Source organism: Lynx canadensis, chromosome D3 (genome assembly GCF_007474595.2).
Source record: "Lynx canadensis isolate LIC74 chromosome D3, mLynCan4.pri.v2, whole genome shotgun sequence".
Classification (NCBI taxonomy): domain Eukaryota; kingdom Metazoa; phylum Chordata; class Mammalia; order Carnivora; family Felidae; genus Lynx; species Lynx canadensis.
This window is the reverse complement of record NC_044314.2, coordinates 24996872-25018135: the sequence shown is the minus strand read 5'-3', so window position 1 is coordinate 25018135 and position 21264 is coordinate 24996872. Positions and strand designations below refer to the sequence as shown.

At 39.9% G+C, this 21264-nt stretch overlaps 1 protein-coding gene across 2 annotated transcripts in view; it reads right to left on the bottom strand.

The window, feature by feature from the left end:
* Positions 1-250: 250 nt before the first annotated feature.
* The window catches only part of ACAA2 (acetyl-CoA acyltransferase 2), a 34204-nt gene continuing 13190 nt past the window's right edge, over positions 251-21264 (bottom strand). For both annotated transcript variants that reach the window (XM_030336222.2, XM_030336223.2), the window contains 7 exons: positions 13852-13968; positions 12123-12270; positions 9736-9911; positions 8768-8897; positions 4233-4303; positions 1903-2057; positions 251-665 (listed from right to left, as the gene is read on the bottom strand). In XM_030336222.2, coding sequence (XP_030192082.1) covers positions 581-665; positions 1903-2057; positions 4233-4303; positions 8768-8897; positions 9736-9911; positions 12123-12270; positions 13852-13968 — 882 coding nt within the window. In that variant the 3' untranslated portion in view covers positions 251-580. The remainder of the gene's footprint in view (positions 666-1902; positions 2058-4232; positions 4304-8767; positions 8898-9735; positions 9912-12122; positions 12271-13851; positions 13969-21264) is intronic.

Here is a 21264-nt window from a genome sequence, read left to right as displayed (position 1 = left end):
GGGTAGGCCGATTCTTAGAGGCAGACAGTCGAATGGTGGTGGCCGGGGGCCGCAGGGAGGGCACCGGGGACTCAGTTTCAGCTCCACGAGATGAAGAGAGTTCTGGAGATGGATGCTACCGGGGATTGTATCAATAACATCAATGTATTTAATAACACTTAAATGTGGTCGATGGTAAATTTTATTTTACATGTATTTTACCTCAATTAAAAATTTTTAAAAATGCAAGAAATGACAGGAAAGGATTAACTGAAGTTAAAGCAGTATTTATTCAATTTTCTTGCACTCGTATTATCTAAGGCATAAGTGGGGATTATTCAGCATTATACCAATTCTTTTAAGGCCTCTGTGGTTGGACGTTTGCTCAGAGATAGAGCCCATCTGGTGCAAATCTGAGAGAACTTATTTATTCTGGCGTGGGCTCTTATTCATGAGAGACACATCTTTTTGCCTCACTATCCCTTCATCGAGCTCAATGACTTTCAGTACAGGGCATGTGTGGTTCTGCAGCTGCTCTGAAGGTCACCTGGCTCCCTGTGGCCCTGGCCCCTCGAAGTGCGAGCGGGCCTCGGCGGGCCCCTCAGGCTGTGCTTTCGATGATAACTGCGATACCCTGGCCGCCCCCGATGCAAGCTGATCCCACAGCGTATCTTCCACCCCGACGCCTGCAAGAGAAAGCAGTGGCTGAAATCCACCCGAATAAAAAACGAACAGAGTTAATTCGAAAACTAATTAAATAGAATTAATAATGGTCACATCTACATTAATCATTCTCATTCAGCTCATCTCAATCTTTTCCCCAATCCTCAATATCGGTTTACAGTCGCAAGAGGAGAAAGAATTTAGAAAGCGGAATACTTGTACTAAAAGAAAGTGGTAACACAGAAGGGGGAAGCCGAGAGACAGAGACGCTGAGGTGTGCCGGGGGAAAGAAGAGACAGGAGGTGGCAGAGACAGGCGGAGACGGGCTCCTCCTGAGGAGGAGTGAGGAGCCATCGGCCTCTTTGATTTATATGGTTTCGGATTTTTATGGCACCTTGGAGTGAGTGCAATTACTGAAGTTTGTCCATGTGAAAAGGCAGGTAATTTAGAAGCATTTCATGCCCCTTTCATAAAAATTAGACTCCTTTGGATCACAATCTGTTCTCATTCCTCAATCTAACAGAACGACCTTGAGAAAGCCACCTAGGAACTTTCCGGTGCACGTCACTCATTTCAATTCAATTACTTATTAAGTGAAATGAGTCCCATTTACCTTAACAGGAGCCAGAGTGATTTTTTTTTTTTAGGCCTGACATATTTGGTTTTGTTTGCAACGTTCCTAACAGAAAGAAATGGTCCAAAACACACAGCACGGGAAGGAGGAGCTCTTCTATTAGGACTGAAAGATTTCAAACACACAGAAGGCTCCTCCTGGAACCCTGGCAACAGTGAAGGAAACACTTAGCTCAGGCCCAAACTAGCAGTTTGCTTCGGTTTCTTAAATGACAGCATCTAGATGGGAACCCTCCCAATATGTTGTCTGGTTTCCTAAATAATTTTATCTTGCTCTTGTAATGGGCACTAGAGTGTGAGCACCATGAGGACGGTGGCCTCGTGAGTGCTGACTGCTGTGTACCAGCACCGGGTGGGGGCAGAGCCAGGAGGGGGCATGTGCTGAGGGGCTACACTGAGCCCATGGCAAACATGAGGAAGCGTGCACATCCCAAGTGCAGAGCCCCTAAAAAGTCAACCGAGTCACCTCTAATCTCAGCCGGAAAGGGTATAACTTGTTCCTGGTGAGAAGCAGTACAGGGGGATATGAGGAGGAATGAAAAGTGTTGGACTGTTCTGGGGAAACCTAAATCCGTGCATTTTTACCAATGATGGCAAATATAAAATGCAACAATTTCTAGCAGATACCTTAATTCGTGAACCAGGTGCGCCATAATTCTTGTTCCAGATCCTCCCAGTGGGTGACCCAAAGCAATGGCTCCGCCATTCACGTTGGTCTTACTTGGGTCAAGATCCAAACTCTTCTGAACTGCTAAGTACTGAGGAGCAAAAGCTTCATTCACCTAAAAATAATCAAAACACTGGTAAAAATCCTTACTCATAAGTTGATTTTCGACCGAGAATTGTCCAGTCCTACTGATGGCTAATTTTGCTCTTTTTTTTTTTTCTATTTAAACTACCTTGCGAGGTTATTTTAGTTTATCTTCAACCACTCTTTGTAAAGACATCAGGTTTGAAAATGGGTGTATTTACTAACTTATACTTTAAGTCCACTGCATCCCTTGAAAAAAAGGAATCCTCAGTAATGTTATAAACATACCTACTAGAGGCAGTGGGAGATGGTCCACAGGTTCTGAAGCCAGAGAGATGGCTCAAATCTTGGCTGAGTGCATGTTCTTTAAGTTCTGGACACTCGAGGTTCCCTCAACAGTAAAATGTGGATGCAGTACAGCCTAAGAGTTATTGTCAAGGTTAAATGAAATTATGGGTATTAAGTGTCTAGTGTAGCACCTGACACATACCAACTATTCAGTAGATGATCGCTGTTAACATTATTACTACAGTGCTACTTGCCATAATTCCTAGAAGAAACTGACATATGACAAAGGATAAACCTTCAGAGCCAGACACACAGAATGGTTACTATGCTGATACTAGGCAGATCTGAAAAGTATTGTATTTATTACTTAACAAGGTTGGCTATATGAATTACCTTCCTGGGGCACCTGGGTGGCTCAGTCAGTTAAGCGTCCGACTTCGGCTCAGGTCACGATCTCAGTTTGTGAGTTCGAGCCCCGCATCAGGCTCTGTGCTGACAGCTCGGAGCCTGGAGCCTACTTCAGATTCTGTGTCTCCCCTTCTCTCTACCCCTCCCCTGCTCACGCTCTGTGTCTCTCTGTCTCTCAATAATAAATAAATGTTAAAAAAAAAATAAAAAAAAAATTACCTTCCTTCAAGTTCATAGCAGTATATTTTCAACGTGATTGTAGCTAGAAAATTGTGTCAGTAGGAAAACTGTTAAGAGAGGTAACTTTTACAGAGTCGAGATCAAAATCTAGTCGTGTTCTTTCCTACTGTATTTTCTGTTTCCCCAAGATGGTGCTTTGTTTGTCTTTAGATCCTACATTATTTTTCCATTTTATATCGGCATTTTATATCGGCATGATCATCAAAAGTCCCGAAGACAATCATATCAAGATGTTGAGCGCTATGTCCTTGAGTACATATACATCTATAAATGATTATGAACAGATTTAAAGAGCTGACAAATTTAAACAGAGTTTTTAAGTGTGAAATCTAAAGTAAAAAATTTAATGACATTATTTGCTAATACAAATATGGTAATTAATTAGCCCCCTTGAGGCTCTAATAATGGAAGAAGAGATTTAAGGATAAGCCATTTGTCTAAAACCATGGTTTCCTGGATGAGAGATTACCACAGAGGAGATCACACGTGTGCCCAGAGAACGCCCCTTCTCTACCAATTTAAATAGAGACGTTTCCTTTGTTGTATTTGTTATCTTTCAATGTCAAGGAGCATATGTTTAATTACCTAAAATTTTCAAATACTCCCCAAATGTATATAATCCAGCCTTAAGTATTTTCTTTTCTACTCCTACTTTTAATTATTCTACACATTTAAGATGCCTTTGTTCTAACCTAATATTAAAAAAAAAAATCACCATACCAATAAACTTAAGTTTTCTATGCGAAAAATTATGACATCCTAAATCTAGCTGCACTATTGTGTAAAAGCCAAAGATAAGTTTGGGGAAGGGGGAGTTTTAACTTGGGGAGAGGGCCAGAAACTTCTAGATTTGGCATCAGATACAGTTTTCTATTATGTCAATTCTTTTGCTTGTATTTTTTCATTTTCATCCATAAAAGAAGGTTAAAGTTGTTTATTTCTCACCCACCTTATATCATATTCAATTGAATTCAACAAGCACATTAATAGTCTAAAATGCAATAGCCTTATAAGGGTCAAAGAAGTTTCCAGGAATTCATATTTTAGTAGAAAAAATCAGGCTGTTTTAATTATTCAAATATACATAAAGCATTTTAATCAGGTAGACAAAAGTACCAACCAAGGCATGTAATGAAAAGTAATACGTATTTAGATGCACATCATTTGGAAAGGCAATAGCACTAAAACAAAAGAGCTATAAAATACCAAATAAAGCCATTAATGCTGTAGAAGTTGGTGGTTTACTCATATAAAAAAGCATCACACTTACCTCTACCAAATCCATGTCCTTAAGACTCCGTCCTGTTTTCTTCAGTGCCCCATTGATAGCAGGAACAGGACCTATATAAGCACAAAAATCAATTTCATCTCATATTTAGTTAAGTATCAAATTTCTCCTTCTTTACTAAACAGGTAAGGAAGGAAGAAATAATGTGACAGTTATTAGTAGCCACAGTTCTTACTACCTTGATAGCACATTATTCAATGATGGGACAATAAAAAAACAGAAAAAAGAACCCAAGGGAAAAGCTGGTTATGCAGTCCAATTGTAGATGAGAGGCTCACGTGAGACATTCTACCATAAACAGCTTTAAGGGTTCAGAGAGCCAAAGGAGTTCTATCTGGGGTTCCGCATTTACAGACCACGCTTCATACCAAATGGCCAGGCAGACCGAGTGCTCTCCTGCATACAAATCACATGCATTCCTAGTACTGAAGAGACTGTGGCTACTCTGAACTTGCAGGCCATCTGGGCAAAAGGCAAGATGCAGCAGTAGCATCTCCACGTGGGCACAGCAAGACAGGAAGCCACGAGGCACTTGAGGGAAAAGATCTCTGAAGCAAAGAGGTGTTTATAATGCCAACAGTAGGCAGAGAATTTAAACAAAACAAAACCCCCTCTGCAGATGCAAAATCTACCCAGTAAGACTTCTGAAACTTTAGCTCCCAGATTACTGATGATCACCCATGGCTGTTTAATGCTGCTCATAATTTTTAGGTATATTGACATTTTTCCCATAAGATAAAAAATCTGGCTAAAGAAGATTATCTACTTCTTTATCTGTTCATAAAGAACGAAATTGCCATAAGTTATCTATCTATCTATCTATCTATCTATCTATCTATCTATCTGGTATGTTCTGCTGAATTCAAGTAGTCAAATATCCCGCAACAAGTTTCATAAATATACCTAAGGTAAATGAGAAATCAGTCTGTATGAGAAGCATAATGCAATCTAAATATAACGTAACTTGTTTTGTCACCTAGTTAAAATGTTCTTTGGACAACAGTATGCTTATTGGTTGAGGGCACCCAGTTAGCGCTTTTCAATTTGAAGAACCAGTTTTGCGCGTTAGCACAGAACCTAGTTCCAGATTCTCTTTGTATCTCTAAGGCCCCAAAGCAGGATGGACAGTCAACAGGAAAGCATGTTTTCCAGCATGGTCAGGGATGAAGCATCCTGTGAAAGACACTCAGAACTAAAAGCTGAGGATGTGACACCCACCATCCTACATACTTCCTTGCCTTCATATCCATATTAGGCACGACTCGATATGTTGTTAACTTAGAATCATTACACTATCCTGGGCCGCAACTTGAGTTTTAAAGGATGTTCCCATAACACTGTTATTTACCCGGACTCAGGAAGTTATAGTATTCTCATTGGGAAAAGGAGATCTCATTTCTAGGCCTACCACTAAATAGCTATGTGACCTTGGGTACCTGTTTTGGGCTACAAGCTTCTCATCAGAAGTGCTCTGAATTGGTTTTTAACATTTTTCTTTTTAACCACTGGAATCCTTTCTACAAATAAAGCCCAATAAAAGATAAAGCCAGAGCTGCTACAGCTAAAGAGGTTCCAAGCTTCACCCACTATTGCCATCACTGGTGAGTTCCAGGGAGCACTGTCTTTCCATATGTGTCCTTCCTTGGAGCCATTACTGTTCTTTCTCGGTCCTGGCTTTTCCCCTTTTTCTGGGTCAGTAGCTACTCTACAGTGCTAAGGATTGCTTGATGTTGGAGAACTGCATAACTGAGGAAACTATTCTTAGAAACTGGATTGATGAGTCAGTCCCCACCACTCAGTAACGGCTCTCCCTGGCTTATTCATCTGGTGCCATTTCATGTAGTTAACTTGTTTAATCCCATATGACAACCAATAGACAGCTGTTTAGGTGAAGGGACATCTGACACTGTGGGGCATTCGGTATATATGCATCTGTTCAAGCCCTGAAGGGGGAAAGAATCAAGCCTTCCACAATGTTATTTGTTGTACTACAGGGCCAACATTCAGACCCTGGAAGAGAACGAAGGAAAATTATATTTTTTTTTTGCTGACTATATTAATGTAACAGAACCTAGTAAAAATTGAGGTTAAACTGAAAAAGAACTACAAAATAACTACTTACCTATATCAGATAGATTTGATTGATCATCAAAGCCACCTAGGTACACTTAAAAAAAAAAAAGCCATACTCCCAGGCTCCACCCTGGAAGTAGTGAAACAAAACCTTTTGAGGTGGGATTACAGGCAGATTTTGATGATCACTTGGGGTTGGGAACCACTGTTCTAGACACTGAAATGATAAATGCCATACCAATACACAGATGTTTAAGTTTTTAAGCTACCTTCCATCTCTAAAACAAAAGCTGATGTTTTGTTGATAGCGAGTAGCTGAAAGCTAATAAGCTTTTAAACCTGTAACATAGAAAAAATGGACTTTTTTTTAAAGTTTATTTATTTGAGAGAGAGAGAGAGTGCAAGCAGGGGAGGGGCAGAGAGAATCCCAAGCAACCTCTGCGCTGTGAGCATAGAGCCTGATGTGGGGCTCAAACTCATGAAACTGTGAGATCAAGACCTGAGCCGAAAGAGAGTCAGAAGCCTAACCGACTGAGCTGCCCAGGTGCCCTCCCCCCCCCACCCCCCCGCAAATGGACTCTTCACAGATGTTTACACAGCTTAAAGTTTAGTTAAAGTAATCTGAAGCACAGTGAAAGCCGACAAAGTATGGACATGCCAGCTTTCTTTTTTAGGAATTCTGTAGAGAGACATCTCCGAAGGACATGGCAGCAAACACGGTTGGGTATTAACTCAGTCCCAATCAGCATACTGGAATTACTCAGGTAGAAGCTTGAGGTTCACACTGAAGGACCTCTGGGAATGCAGGTCACAACAGGTCAACCTCCCTCTAGCGTGGGACCTACTTCAAAAATTGATTAGTTGAAGAAGGCCTAATTAAGCTCATAGCAAAATCTCTGGGCCTATCAAGAATCTGAACATAGCCCTGGCATAGGCTTTTCTTTGGGGTATGAGGGTATAGGTGGGACACATCAAAGCCTCTGGGCATGAATGTTTTTGTAAGTGAGGCCCCTCATTAGTTCCGAGGATGACAGGAACTACTACAGTCAGCATCAGCTGCAGTTCCTGGAGTGTATCCAGCAAAAAGCTTTTCGTTCTCTTAATTCATATTTTTCAAGCCAAGAAAGAGTACACAGTTGGCTCTTTAACAACTGTGTGGATCTACTTACAGGCAGATTTTTTTGATAAACATAGTAGAGTACTATAAATGCATTTTGTCAATAACATTTCCTTTTCTCTAGTTTATCGTAAGACTACAGTATTTACTACATATAAAATATGTGTTAACAGTTTATGTTATTGGTAAGGCTTCTGGGCAACAGTAGGCTATTGTAGTTAAGTTTTGGGGGAATCGAAAGTTATACTTGGATTTTGGCTACATGACAGCTGGCGCCCCTAACTCCCACGTTGTTCAAGGGTCAACTGTACACGTTTGTAGGGGTTCTGCTAATCTTTGCCAAGTGAGATACACTGTAATTCTTCATTTTCCTATTAAGGCCCAGCTGAGCCGGGTGGGCATGACTTTGACTTCCTGGGACAACACGGTGAGAAGAGCACTTGAATTAGAGAGGCCCGGTTCTCATCCTGGCTCCATCACTTACTGGTCTGGAACTTTACAAGACAACCTCCCTAAGTTTCAATTTTCTCATTCACAAAGGGGTTGTGGGAAGAAGAAATGAGATATACTAGTGACCACATGCAGAACAGCCAGCATTCAGGAATCTCTGTTTCACCCCAGGATCTCTCCCCCATCGCGTGTTCTCTCATCTTGTCCCCACCTTGTAATTCTTCTCTGTTCTATTCTGGGTGTTAGTTTTAAAGATCTCAAATGGCAATGGAACACTACTTGGCAATGAGAAAGAATGAAATATGGCCTTTTGTAGCAACATGGATGGAACTGGAGAGTGTTATGCTAAGTGAGATAAGTCATACAGAGAAAGAGAGATACCATATGTTTTTACTCTTATGTGGATCCTGAGAAACTTAACAGAAGACCATGGGGGAGGGGAAGGGGGAAAAAAGTTACAGAGAGGGAAGGAGGCAAACCATAAGAGACTCTTAAAAACTGAGAATAAACTGAGGGTTGGTGGGGGGTGGGAGGGAGGGGAAAGTGGGTGATGGGCATTGAGGTGTTGTCTGGAAACCAATTTGACAATGAATTTCATATTAATAAATAAATAAATAAATAAATAAATAAATAAATAAATAAATATCTCAAATGGACAGTAAGACATGATTAACCGCCCACAAGAGTCTGTACAGTCTTGGTTTTCCTACTGTGCCTGGCACCGTTTTTCATGAAGATTAGTTGTTTAAATGACTGATTACCAATCTCCTTTTCTCCACAAGTGACCTTGATTTGGCTACTGTTTAAGGTATCTGAATGTCAGAGAAGAGTTAACTCTGGAGACATAACAGACCAGTCCGTTTCACTGCAAACTTACCAATACCCATGATAGAGGGATCACATCCAGACGCAAAATAGCCCACAATTCTTGCGAGTGGTGTGAAGTTATGTTTTTTAACGGCATCTTCACTAGCTATGATAACAGCTCCAGCACCATCGGATATCCCCTTGGAAACAAAAACAGAAGATTAATTAGAGGGCAAGAGGATCCAGTTAATTATGATCTGAACTAACGGGGTAATGTTAGGATTATGGTAATACAGAGGAAGCAGCGTCACAATTTGGGGGATAGCAAGTAGTGCCCGCAGTGCTCGGGTGGGCCGGAGACTGACTCGGGCACAGAATGCCACTTCACCGACGGAAAACAGGAAACGGTGGCAAGAGGAGCTTATATCCAGAAGTGGGGAGAGGTAAGAAATCTGATGAGTTGTATGCATCAGGGAAAAAACAAAACAAAACATGAACACAGGTAGATTTCCTTCCAGATTCCTCAGATAATAGTCTGAAAGAACCAAGAAATTGGAAGAGTATTATATGAGAGCACCTAGTTAAAATATTTTGGTTTGGACCATGAAAACCCCAATTAGCAGAATATGAACACTACTAATTTTTTTTTCAAATTTTTAAAGTTTTTTTATTTTGAGAGAGCTAGTGGGGGGAGGGGTGGGGGGGAGAGAGGGAGGGAGGGAGAGAGAGAGGGAGCTAGAGAGAGAGAGAGAGAGAGAGAGAGAGAGAGAGAGCGAGAGAGACTCCCAAGAAGGCTCCTCGCTGACAGCACAGAGACTGACGTGGGGCTTGAACTCACAAACTGTGAGATCATGACCTGAGCTGAAACCATGAGTCGGACGATTAACTGACTGAGCCACCCAGGTGCCCCTATGAACACTACTAATTTAAGCTAAATTACTAAAGACTAGTATGAAAAGTATCTAAAAGACACCTCACGATTACTCTGCACTGAACACAATAAGAAGAGTTCGAGAGTTCAAGGTACGTGCCACCTACCGACGCATTCCCTGCAGTAACGGTTCCTTCCTTCTTGAATACTGGAGGCAGTTTATTTAACTGCTCCAGGGTTGTTTGGGGCCGCGCGTGCTCATCTACCTGCATCATCTGTTTCCCCTTCTTAGTCTTCACCTCAATTGGTACCATCTCATTATTAAAGTAGCCAGCATCATTAGCTGAAATAGGAGACCATCATAAGAATGGGAAAAAAAAGATGATATAAGAAATGAAATCAAACACATCCTTCAATGTAACTTCTGGTCTCCCCTTTCCCCACAGCCCTACTTTAAAATAAGCCTTTACTACATGTACAACTGACCTTGCCTGTCGGAGGATTAAATGTACTGCCATGAATCTATACAAATGCATTCTGCATCTTTTTTACCTTATAATTTTTGACCTTTTTTACTACAATTTTTTTTTACAAGGTACTGCTAGATTATTAGCAGTCCTAGTCTGTTAGCTACAGGTATAATAGCACTAAGTAAATTTAAGTCTTATTTAAACTTCTCTGAGTTGAGAAGTAATTTAAAAGGTACCAAGTTGTACAACAATAATTATTGTACACTTAAAAATATGCTAAGAGGGTAGATCTTACGTTAAGTGTTTAGCACAGGAAGAAAAAAGAAGTGGTCTCTAAAAGAAGTGAGCCAAGAAACGTGTAACCGAAATGTAGTGACAAGCAACCTGAAGAAACGATATGAGCTATTACTGACACAGTTCCAAGTGTAACAGCTTACCTACTTCCATCTCCACTGACTCGAATGGACTACAGTAATCTGACGCGTCAGAAATAAGGATAAGCAGGGAGTGATACCACCTTAAGTGTGAAATCACTTTACAGCAGGCTAAAACACTTCCCATATTTGGATTTCACAACTCTATTAGGGAAAAAAGGGAAGGCAAACATTTTTTATCTCCATTGTACAGATGCTCAGTGAGTACATGACTGAGGTCAGATAACTTCTATGTGGCCAAGGCAGAGAGAGAACTGATGACTCTTGACCTCTGGACCAACACCTTCGCACTTTAAACGTGTCACCGAAAAACACAGAGAATGAATTGGCTGGCATCAGCTCCAGCCCACTCCTCCCGCTGAAATGCTAAGATGGACTTCACGCTCACTATTCTAAGTATGTAACATCCCTAAATAAGAGTTTCTGCTCGTCTGTAACAGTTTATTTCAAAAACTTTTTTCAGGAGACTCTCAAACTTCTTCAGCTCACCATCCTTATGAAACACTGCTGGCGGGGTACCCGCTTCGGGCTGGCCTGGCAGCAGCGTGGAATGTTATACCAAGGACGCTGTAGCTCTGGCTGTGGGGTAGTGTGCTATGTCTTCCAGTTGGGTGCAGTGATGCTCAATTAGGAACGGGAGGAGGAAGGCACAAAAGGATACCCAGTGGGTCCTTTCCAAACATTATCGTCCCCTCCCTGTGAGTAGGATATGCCTCACAGAGGAAAACATCCTCTGTCCCGGCAGCCCCTGTGACCCTTCATCTCTCACAGTGTATCAGAGCCCTCAGTGTTCTACTAACAACAGAACCAGTTCAGGGCAAAATGTGAGCGTCTAGATAAGGTCAGTTAACAAGGCCACTTTTAAGTAGTATTACTGTATTGCAAAAGAGAAATTTCTGGTTAATTTTGCAATCATTAATAGAATACCTGACCATCTAAAAACAAAAGAATGAAGGAAAAATGTGATTTTCAAGAGGTGTAATTAAAAAAACGTTTTTTAATGTCTCTCATTTTTGAGAGACAGAGAGAGTCAGAGTATGAGTGGGGGAGGGGCAGAGAGAGAGGGAGACAGAACCCAAAGCAGGCTCCAGGCTCAGAGCTGTCAGCACAGAGCCTGACGCGGAGCTCGAACTCATGGTCCACGAGATCATGACCTGAGTCAAAGTCGGACGCTTTACCAACTGAGCCGCCCAGGCGCCCATCTAAAGGTGTAATTTAAAACAAATATTATATGACCATTATCGTCTGAAATGAAAGAAATCTCTTCTATTTTTTTTTTTTTTTACGTTGACGTACAACTGACATGTAACGTTATATTAGTTTCAGGTGTACAACAGAATGACTCAACGTTCATATATACAGTGTGGCAAAACGAGCACCATGATAAGTCTAGTTAACATCTGTCCCCATACATAGCTACAACAACTTTTTCTTGTAATGACAACTTTTAAGATCTACTCTCTTAGCAACTTCAAATATGCAATACAGTATCGTTAACTATGGTCACGATGCTGCACATTACATACCCACGACTTATTTGACAAACTTTATTTTATGACTTCTTTTATTTTATAACCTTTGATGCACTTTACCCATTTCACCCACACCCATAGTTTTGTATAGATATTTATAATATCCAATTTCACTGACCAGCTTTCCACCTCTGCTGGGACTGCAGGGCGTATTTGTCACAGTCTTCTCTGCTTATGTTGTATTTCACAGCGAGATTCTCTGCAGTAATTGCCATGGGGAGTTGGATATGCTGATCTGTTAATCCTGACCACAAAATATCTTCCAGCTATTAAAAAGACATGCATAATAAAATGATTTGTTAAAGCATATCTTTTGAAAGTAATATGCTATAATGTCTTGACATTTAAATAATTAATAAGAGGAAAGTAAAATTACATTTCCTGACAGCATTTACTCCTATACATATTTGGTTCTGCGACATTTTAAAAAACACCCAATGTCATTATAAAATGCACACATTTCCCCCTCTCTCTAAACGTGGGGCACTAAAGAGAGGCAACGGTGCTAAATGTACAGGGAGAGAACACAGGAAGTCAACCTACAAGCAAAAATTACACCCTCAGGGCCACGTTTGGAAGAAACCTAACACTGAGTTCTCATGCAATGTTGCCCTGTAGCCACCTTTGTGAAGCACGATTCTGAGCTCTGTAGACAAGCCTGCACGTGTCTGTGCCCTTTTCAACCCGTGCCTTCGATGACAGGGACAGCTTGTTCTATCAGTCACTGTGAAGTTGAAGAGACCTGGGACACGTAGATTCTTGAGGAACAGAAAAAGTCGTTACTTATTATCCAGTTAGTTGGTCTCTGGTAAGCATGCCCTTCTGTTCCTTCTAGATGGCCTCAGCGCCTTTGAGTCACCGACCTTTCTGAAGGCTGTCTCAAACATACTTCGTCTAAAATACTATCTCATATTTCCTAAGTCTTATCCCTTCCAACTTTCAAAAAGACCAGGTGAGGAACTGGCCTGAAGAGTGTAAATCTGTCATTACTGTTGGAAAATGCTAACAATATAGAATGTCACATGGGAGGGACAGCACACGATCATTCCTTATCAGCACTGTCATTCCCACGCCGTAGCTCTCAAAGATGTGAAGATCAGTTTTTGTCTGATTTAGGACAATATAATCTGTATTCAAAGAGAATGTTTAAAAAAAAACAACAACAAAGAGAATGTTTTCTATGATGAAGAAGTATCTATTCATTGGAGATTGCTTCAGAAATAAAACTTCCATAAATCACAGTAAAGATTTAATTACTGGGTTTCCCAATTATTCATGAGAAATTAATCAATTCAAGCTCTGCCTATCTTTTTGATCTGCCTCTTCCCTTCCTCCATTCTCCAAGTATTAATTCCACTACCAGAGGTGTGGGGAGATAAAGTCTATGTGGTTTTTTTTTTTTTTTTTTAATGTGGGTTAAAATGTCAAAACTAGGGGCGCCTGGGTGGCGCAGTCGGTTAAGCGTCCGACTTCAGCCAGGTCACGATCTCGCGGTCCGGGAGTTCGAGCCCCGCGTCAGGCTCTGGGCTGATGGCTCAGAGCCTGGAGCCTGTTTCCGATTCTGTGTCTCCCTCTCTCTCTGCCCCTCCCCTGTTCATGCTCTGTCTCTCTCTGTCCCAAAAATAAATAAACGTTGAAAAAAAAAAAATTAAAAAAAAAAATGTCAAAACTAAAAACCAAACTGGGCTTTTGAAATAGTTTACAAATTTCAAATCATTCGTATCTTGTCAATCCCCTATTAAGGAAATTGGTTTCAAAATTTGTTTTCTCTCTCCCAACATGGTGTTATTAAAATTATTAGCGTAATGGCATGACAAAAAATTTTTAAACACTTTAATGGTTCCAACCTTGAGATCTGATCCCAACTTGGTTCCAAAACGCGCGTTTCTGACACAGTAGGGAGCCTGGCTCATGCTTTCAGTTCCTCCGCACAAGACAACTTCAGCATCCTTCACACAAATTTCCTATTTGAAAACAAATGAGCAACAAAACCTTATATTGTGGCAGGAGTATGTATCAAGCAGTAAACTCCCAGTAAATCTAATGAGTTATGAATCCCAGTGTACCGTGCCTCAAAAGGAAATACTTGTAACTTGTAAGGCAAATGCTACAGCACCTATTCCCAAGACACAAGGGGAGAAAAAAAATTAACAGACTTCAACTGTTTGTACACAAGTGACAAATTCTACCTCTGTTTTGGCAAGGAATGGTAATTCTGAACCCAGTATAAATCTTGAAAATCAGCAGAGATATTAATGCCTGGCATAACACAGATTGTAAGCCAATGATAAAGAACAAATCCTTTAAAAAGACAAATGTAGGGGCGCCGGGTGGCTCATTCGGTAAGTGTCCGACTTCAGCTCAGGTCATGATCTCACACTTCGTGGGTTCGAGCCCTGCATCAGCCTCTGTGCTGACAGCTCAGAGCCTGGAGCCTGCTTCCGATTCTGTCTCTCCCTCTCTCTCTGCCACTCCCCCACTCATGCTCTGTCTCTCTGTCTCAAAAATAAATAAACATTAAAAAAAATTATTTTAAGACAGAAGTAGAATTTATCCTTATATTAATGGATGAGTCTGAAGCAGACCACAGATTTACAAGGAACAGGTTAACTGAGGGGGCTCATAAAAAGAAACCCATTTCATTCTTCTAGCTTTCCACTATTTGCATTTCTTAGAAAAGAAGCAAATAACAAGCTTCCATAGAGCCCAGTTTTCACAGTGACTGCTAGGAAAATCAGGATCACTGTTTTAGCTATATCATTATAGAAATAAATTAACTTGAAAACAATTTATTCATTACAATATGTCTGTGTCTTTCATTCTGTAAAAATATGAAGACATGGGCAAATAAAATTGCATTTCACTACATTCCTTTTCCGTTGTGCTCAAAGGAACAAATGCATTTGCCCAACTATCCCTTAAAAAGGAATATATATTTTTTTTTAATTTAAATTTTAGTTAACATACAGTGCAATATTGGCTTCAGGAGAATTCAGTGATTCATCACTAACATTCAACACCCAGTGCTCATCACAACAAGTGCCCTCCTTAGTAGCCATCACCCATCCAGCCCATCCCCCACCCACCTCCCTCCATCAACCCTCAGTTTGTTCTCTATCATTTACAGTCTCTTGTGGTTTGTTTCCCTCTCTCTCCTCCCAACTCCCCTCCACCACTTTCCATATGTTTATCTGTTTTGTTTCCTAAATTTCACACGAGTGAAATCATACAGTATTTGTCTTTCTCTGATTGACATATTACACTTAACATAATACATTCTAGCTCCATCCATGTCATTACAAATGGCAAGATTTCATTCTTTCTGATGTCCGAGTAATATATATATACACCACATCTTCTTTATCCATTCATCAGTGGATGGACATTTGGGTTCTCTCCATTGTTTGCCTATTGATAAACATTGGGGTACATGTACCCCTTTGAATCTGTATTTTTGTATGCTTTGGGCAAATAATAGTGCAATTGCTAGATCATAGGGTAGTTCTATTTTTAGTTTTTTGAGGAACCTCCATACTGTTCTCCAGAGTGGCTACACCAGTTTGCATTCCTACTGTCAGTGCAAGAGGGTTCCCCTTTCTCTATGTCCTCACCAACATCTATTGTTTCTTGTGTTGTTAATTTTAGCCATTCTGACAGATGTGAGATGGTATCTCCTCATGGTTTGGATTTGTACTTCCCTGATGATGAGGGATGTTGAGCAACTTTTCAATGTGTCTATTAGCCATCTGGATATCTTCTTTGGAAAAATGTCTATTCATGTCTTCTGCCAATTTTTTTTCTTTTTTAAGTTTATTTGCTTGGGGGAGTGGGGGAGGGGCAGAGAGAGAGAGAGAGAGAGAGAGAGAGAAAATCCTAAACAGGCTCCACACAGCCAGTGCACAGCCTAACTCAGGACTCAATCCCATGAACTGTGAGATCATGACCCGAGCCAGATGCCTAACCAACTGAGCTGCCCAAGCATCTCCTGCCCATTTCTTACCAGGGTTATTTGTTTTCTGGGTGTTGAGTTTGACAAGTTCTTCATAGATTTTGGATACTAAACTTTTATCAGATGTCGTTTGCAAGTATCTTCTCCCATTCCATATGCTGCCTTTTAGTTTTTGTTGTTTCCTTCGCTGTGCAGAGCTTTTTAGCTTGATGAAGTCCCAATAGTTCACATTTGCTTTTGTTTCCTTTGCCTTCAGCAATACATCTAGTAAGAAGCTGCTCCAGCCAAGTTCAAAGAGGTTATGGCCTATGTTCTCCTCTAGGATTCTGAAAGTTTCCCGTCTCGCATTTAGGTCTTTCATCCATTTTGAATTTATTTTTGTATGTGGTATAAGCAAATGGTCCAGTTTCATTCCTCCGCGTGTCCCCATCCAGTTTTACCAACAACACCATTTGTTGAAGAGACTGTCTTTTTTCCATTGGATATTCTTTCCTTTTTTGGTTTAGATTAGTTGACCATATAGTTGTGGCCATTTCTGGGTCTTCTATTCCATTCCATTGATCTTTGTATCTGTTTTTGTGCCAATACCATACTGTCTTTTGTGCCAATACCATTATAGTTTTGTAATATAGCTTGAAATCTGGAATTGTGATATCTCCAGTTTTGTTTTTCTTTTTCAGGATTGCTTTTGCTATTCAGCGTCTTGTGGTTCCATACAAATTTTAGGATGGTTTTTTCCAGCTCTGCAAAAAATGCTGGTGGTATTTTGAATAGGGATTGCATAAATGTGTAGACTGCTTTGGGTAGTATGGACACTTTAACAATGTTTATTCTTCCAATCCATGAGCATGGGATGCTTTTCCATTTCTTTGTGTGCTCTTCAGCTTCTTGCATAAGCATTTTATAGTTTTCAGACCTTTTACTTCTTTAGTTAGGTTTATCCCTCGGTAGTTTGTTTTTGGTGCAACTACAAATGGGATCAATTCCATGGTTTCTTTGTCTGCTGTTATTGGTGTATAGAAATGCAACAGATTTCTGTACATTGATTTTATATGCTGTGATTTTGCCAAATTCATGTATTAGTTCTAGCAATTTTTTGCTGGAGTCTTTTGGGTGTTTGACACAGAGTAGCATGTCATCTGCAAACAGTGAAAGTTTGACTTCTTCCTTGCTGATTTGTATGCCCTTTATTTCTTTTTGTTGTCTGATTGCTGAGGGTAAGACTTCCAGTACTATATTAAATAGTGATGGTGAGAGTAGATATTCTTGTCTTGCTCCTGACTGTAGGGGAAAGGCTCTTTGCATTTCCCCATTGAGGATATTAGCTGTGGGTCTTTTGGATATGGCCTTTATGATGTTGAGGTATGTTCCATTTATCCCTACTTTGTTGAGGGCTGTTATCAAGAATGGATGCTGTATTTGGTCAAATGCTTTTTCTAAATCTATTGACAGGATGATACGATTCTTATCCTTTCTTTTATTAATGTGGTATACCACATTGATTAATTTGTGAATATTGAACCAGCACTGCAGCCCAGGAATAAATCCCACTTGATCATGGTGAATAATTCTTTTAATGTACTATTGATTTTGGTTTGCTAATATCTTCTTGAGAATTTGTGCATCCATGTTCATTAGGGATATTGGTCTATCAATCTCCTTTCTAGTGGGGTCTTTGGAATCAAGGTAATGCTGGCTTTGTAGAATGAGTTTGGAAGTTTTCCTTCTATTTCTACTTTTTGGAGCAGTTTGAGAAGAACAGGTATTGACCCTTCTTTAAGTCTCTGGTGGAATCCCCTTGGGAAGCCATCTGGCCCAGGACTTTTGTTTGTTGGAAAATTTTTGATTACTGATTCAATTTCTTTATTGGTTATGGGTGTATTCAAATTTTCTATTTCTTCCTATTTCAGTTTTGGAGGTTTGTGAGTTTCTAGGAATTTGTCCATTTCTTCTAGATTGCTTCCATTTCCTCCAGTCTGTTGGCATATAATTTTTCATACTATTCTCTTACAATGGTTTATATTTCTGTGGTGTTGGTTGTGACCTTTCCACTTTCATTTGTGATTTTATCTATTTGAGTCCTTTCTCTTTTCTTTTTCATAAATCTGGTTAGGGACTTATCAATTTTGTTAATTCTTTCAAAGAACAAGCTCCCGGTTTCATTGATCTGTTCTACTGTATTTTTTGTTTGTTTGTTTCTATATTGCTTATTTCTCTTCTAATCTTTATTATTTTCCTTCTCCCTTTAGGCTTTATTTGCTGTTACTTTTCTTAATTTAAAAAATTTTTTTTAATATTTATTTATTTTTTAGAGAGAGTGTGAGCGGGGAAGGGCCAGACAGAGAGGGAGAAATAGAACCTGAAGCAGGCTCCAGACTGTGAGCTGTCAGCACAGAGCCCAATGCGAGGCCCGAATCCACAAATGGTGAGATCATGACCTGAGCCGAAGTCAGACACTCAACTAACTGAGACCCAGGCACCCTCTGCTATCCCTTTTCTAGCTCGTTTAGGTGTAAGGTCAGGTTGTGTATTTGGGACATTTCTTGCTTCTTGACAAAGGCCTGAATTCCAATAAACTTGCCTCTTAGGACTGCCTTTTTGCATCCCAAAGGTTTTAGGCTGTTGTGTTTTCATTTTTATTTGCCTCCATGTATTCTTAAATTTCTTCTTTAATTTTCTGCTTAACCCATTCATTCTTTAGTAGGATGTTCTTTAACCCCCATGTATTTAGGGCTTTCCAAATTTTTTCTTGTGGTTGACTTCAAGTTTCATGGTGTTGGGATCCGAAAATATACATGGTATGGTCTTGATCTTTTTGTACTTGCTAAGGGCTGATTTGTGACCCAGTATGTGATCTATTCTGAAAAATGTTCCATGTGCACTTAAGAAGAATGTGAATTTTGCTGCTTTAGGATGAAAAGTTCTGAATATATCTTTTAAGTCCATCCGGTCCAGTGTGTCATTCAAAGCCATTGTTTCCTGGTTGATTTTCTGCTTAGATGATCTGTCCATTGTCGTAAGTAGGGTGTTAAAGTCCCCTACTATTAGGGTATTATTATCAATGAGTTTCTTTATGTTTGTTAATTGACTTATACATTTGGATGTCTCCAAGTTGAAGGCATAAATATTCACAATTGTTAGATCTTTTTGAGGGATAGACCCCTTAATTATGATAATAATGCCCTTCTTCATTTCTTATTACAGTCTTTGTTTTAAAATTTAGTTTGTCTTTGGGGCATGTGGGTGGCTCAGTCGGTTAAGTGTCCAACTTCAGCTCAGGTCATGATCTCATGGTTTGTGAGTGCAAGTCCTGCGTGAGTTCCTCTGTCCCCCTCTCTTTCTGCCTCTCCCTCGCTCATGCTTTCTCTCAAAAATAATCATTTGTAAATGAATGGAGTGAATGAATAAGTAAGACCTAGTTTGTCTGATGTAAGTATGTAAGTATGGCTACTCTGGCTTTCTTTTGATCTCCATTAGCATAATAGATTGTTCTCTATCTCCTCACTTTCAATCTGCAGGTGTCTTTAGGTCTAAAATGAGTCTACTGTAGGCAGCATATAGATGGATCTTTTTTTTTTTTTAATCCATTCTGATACTCTATATCTTTTGATTGGAGCATTTAGTCCATTTATATTCAGAGTGATTATTGAAAGATACGTATTTAGTGCCAACCTGTAGAGTTGGCGTTTCTGGTGATGTTCCCTGATCCTTTCGTCTTTGTTGCTTTGGTCTCTCGGTTTTTTTCTCCAAAGAGTCCCCCTTAAAATTTCTTGTAGGGCTGCTTTAATGGTCACAAACTAAACTCCTTTAGTTTTTGTCTGGGAAACTCTTTATCTCTCCTTCTAGTCTGAATGACAGCCTTGCTGGATAAAGAGTTCTTGGCTGCATATTTTTCCCATTCAGCACATTGACTATTTCCTGACACTCCCTTCTGGCCTGCCAACTTCCTGTGGATAGGTCTGCTGCTAACCTTACGTGTCAACCCTTGTAGGTTAAGGATTTTTTGCCCCTAGCTTCTTTCAGAATTCTCTTTCTATTTTTCAAGTTTTGCTATGGTATGTCATGGGGCTGAATGTTTTGTTGATTTTGAGGGGAGTTCTCTGTGCCTCAGGGACTTGAATGCCTGTTTCCTTCCCCAGATTAGGGAAGCTTTCAGCTATAATTTGTTCAAATAAACCTTCTGCCACTTTTCCCCACTCCTCTTCTGGGACTCCTATGATAGGGACATTATTTTACTTTGTAGAATCAATGAGTTCCCTAAGTCTACCTTTGTGATCTAACCATTTTCTTTCCCTCTTCTTTTTAGCTTCATTATTTTCCATAATGTTTTCTTTTATATCACCTATTCTCTCCTCTGCTTCCTCAACCCTCATTGTCACTATATCCAGTTTGTTTTGCATGTCAGTTACAACATTTTTGTTTCAGCCTGACTAGTTTTTAGGTCTTTTATCTCTACAGGGAGGCTGTATACAGTGTCTTCTATGCTTTCTTCAAGCCCCCTGGTAGTCTTATGACTGTTGGTCTAAATTCTTGTTCAGATATATTACTTATATCTGTTTTGAGCAAGTCCCTGGCTGTGATTTCTTACTGACCTTTCTTTTGGGGAAAATTGCTCCATTTTGTCATTCTGGCTAAGTTTCTGTCTTTTGCATGTTTTGAAAGCTTGTTAGTTTCCTGCACTTGAGAGTGATGTTATATTAAAAAGGGGTTGTACACTGTTCAAGGCCTGGACACTCCAGGAGAAACCCTTCCAGAAGTGTTTCTGACGTATGCTGTGTGCACTCTGCTGTTACGTTTTGGCTGCTCTTTCCCACTGGTCGGTCCTCTGCAGAGCTCCTCCTAGATTGCAGTGGGGAGTGTTTGGACCTTTAACTAGGTATGTTTTGATTTGTTTGTTAAAATAAGCCTGGAAAACAAGAAAAACAAAAGCCTGATTCCAAAAATAAATAAATAAATGAATGAATGAAAAGGAAAGGAATGAAAAAAAACCAGAGACAATCAAGACTATAAGCCTCATTCTAAAGAAAAAGAAAAACAAACAAAAAAGAAACAAAAATGAAAAAAAAGCTTGATCCAAAAAGAAGAGAAAAATAACAAACGAACAAAGAAAAAATTATAAGCCCGATTCCAAAGAAGAAAATTTAAAAAAAGAAACTTTTAAAAAGAAGAAAATTAAAAAAAAAAAAAAAAAAAAGTAAGCCTGACCCTGTTTCCACCAGAACTGCAGGTGATGCTCTGAAGCACCGCATGTTCCCTAATCTGGTGCCTGTGGGCTACCGTCTGTGCTGTTCTTCTGGAGGAGACGCCCACT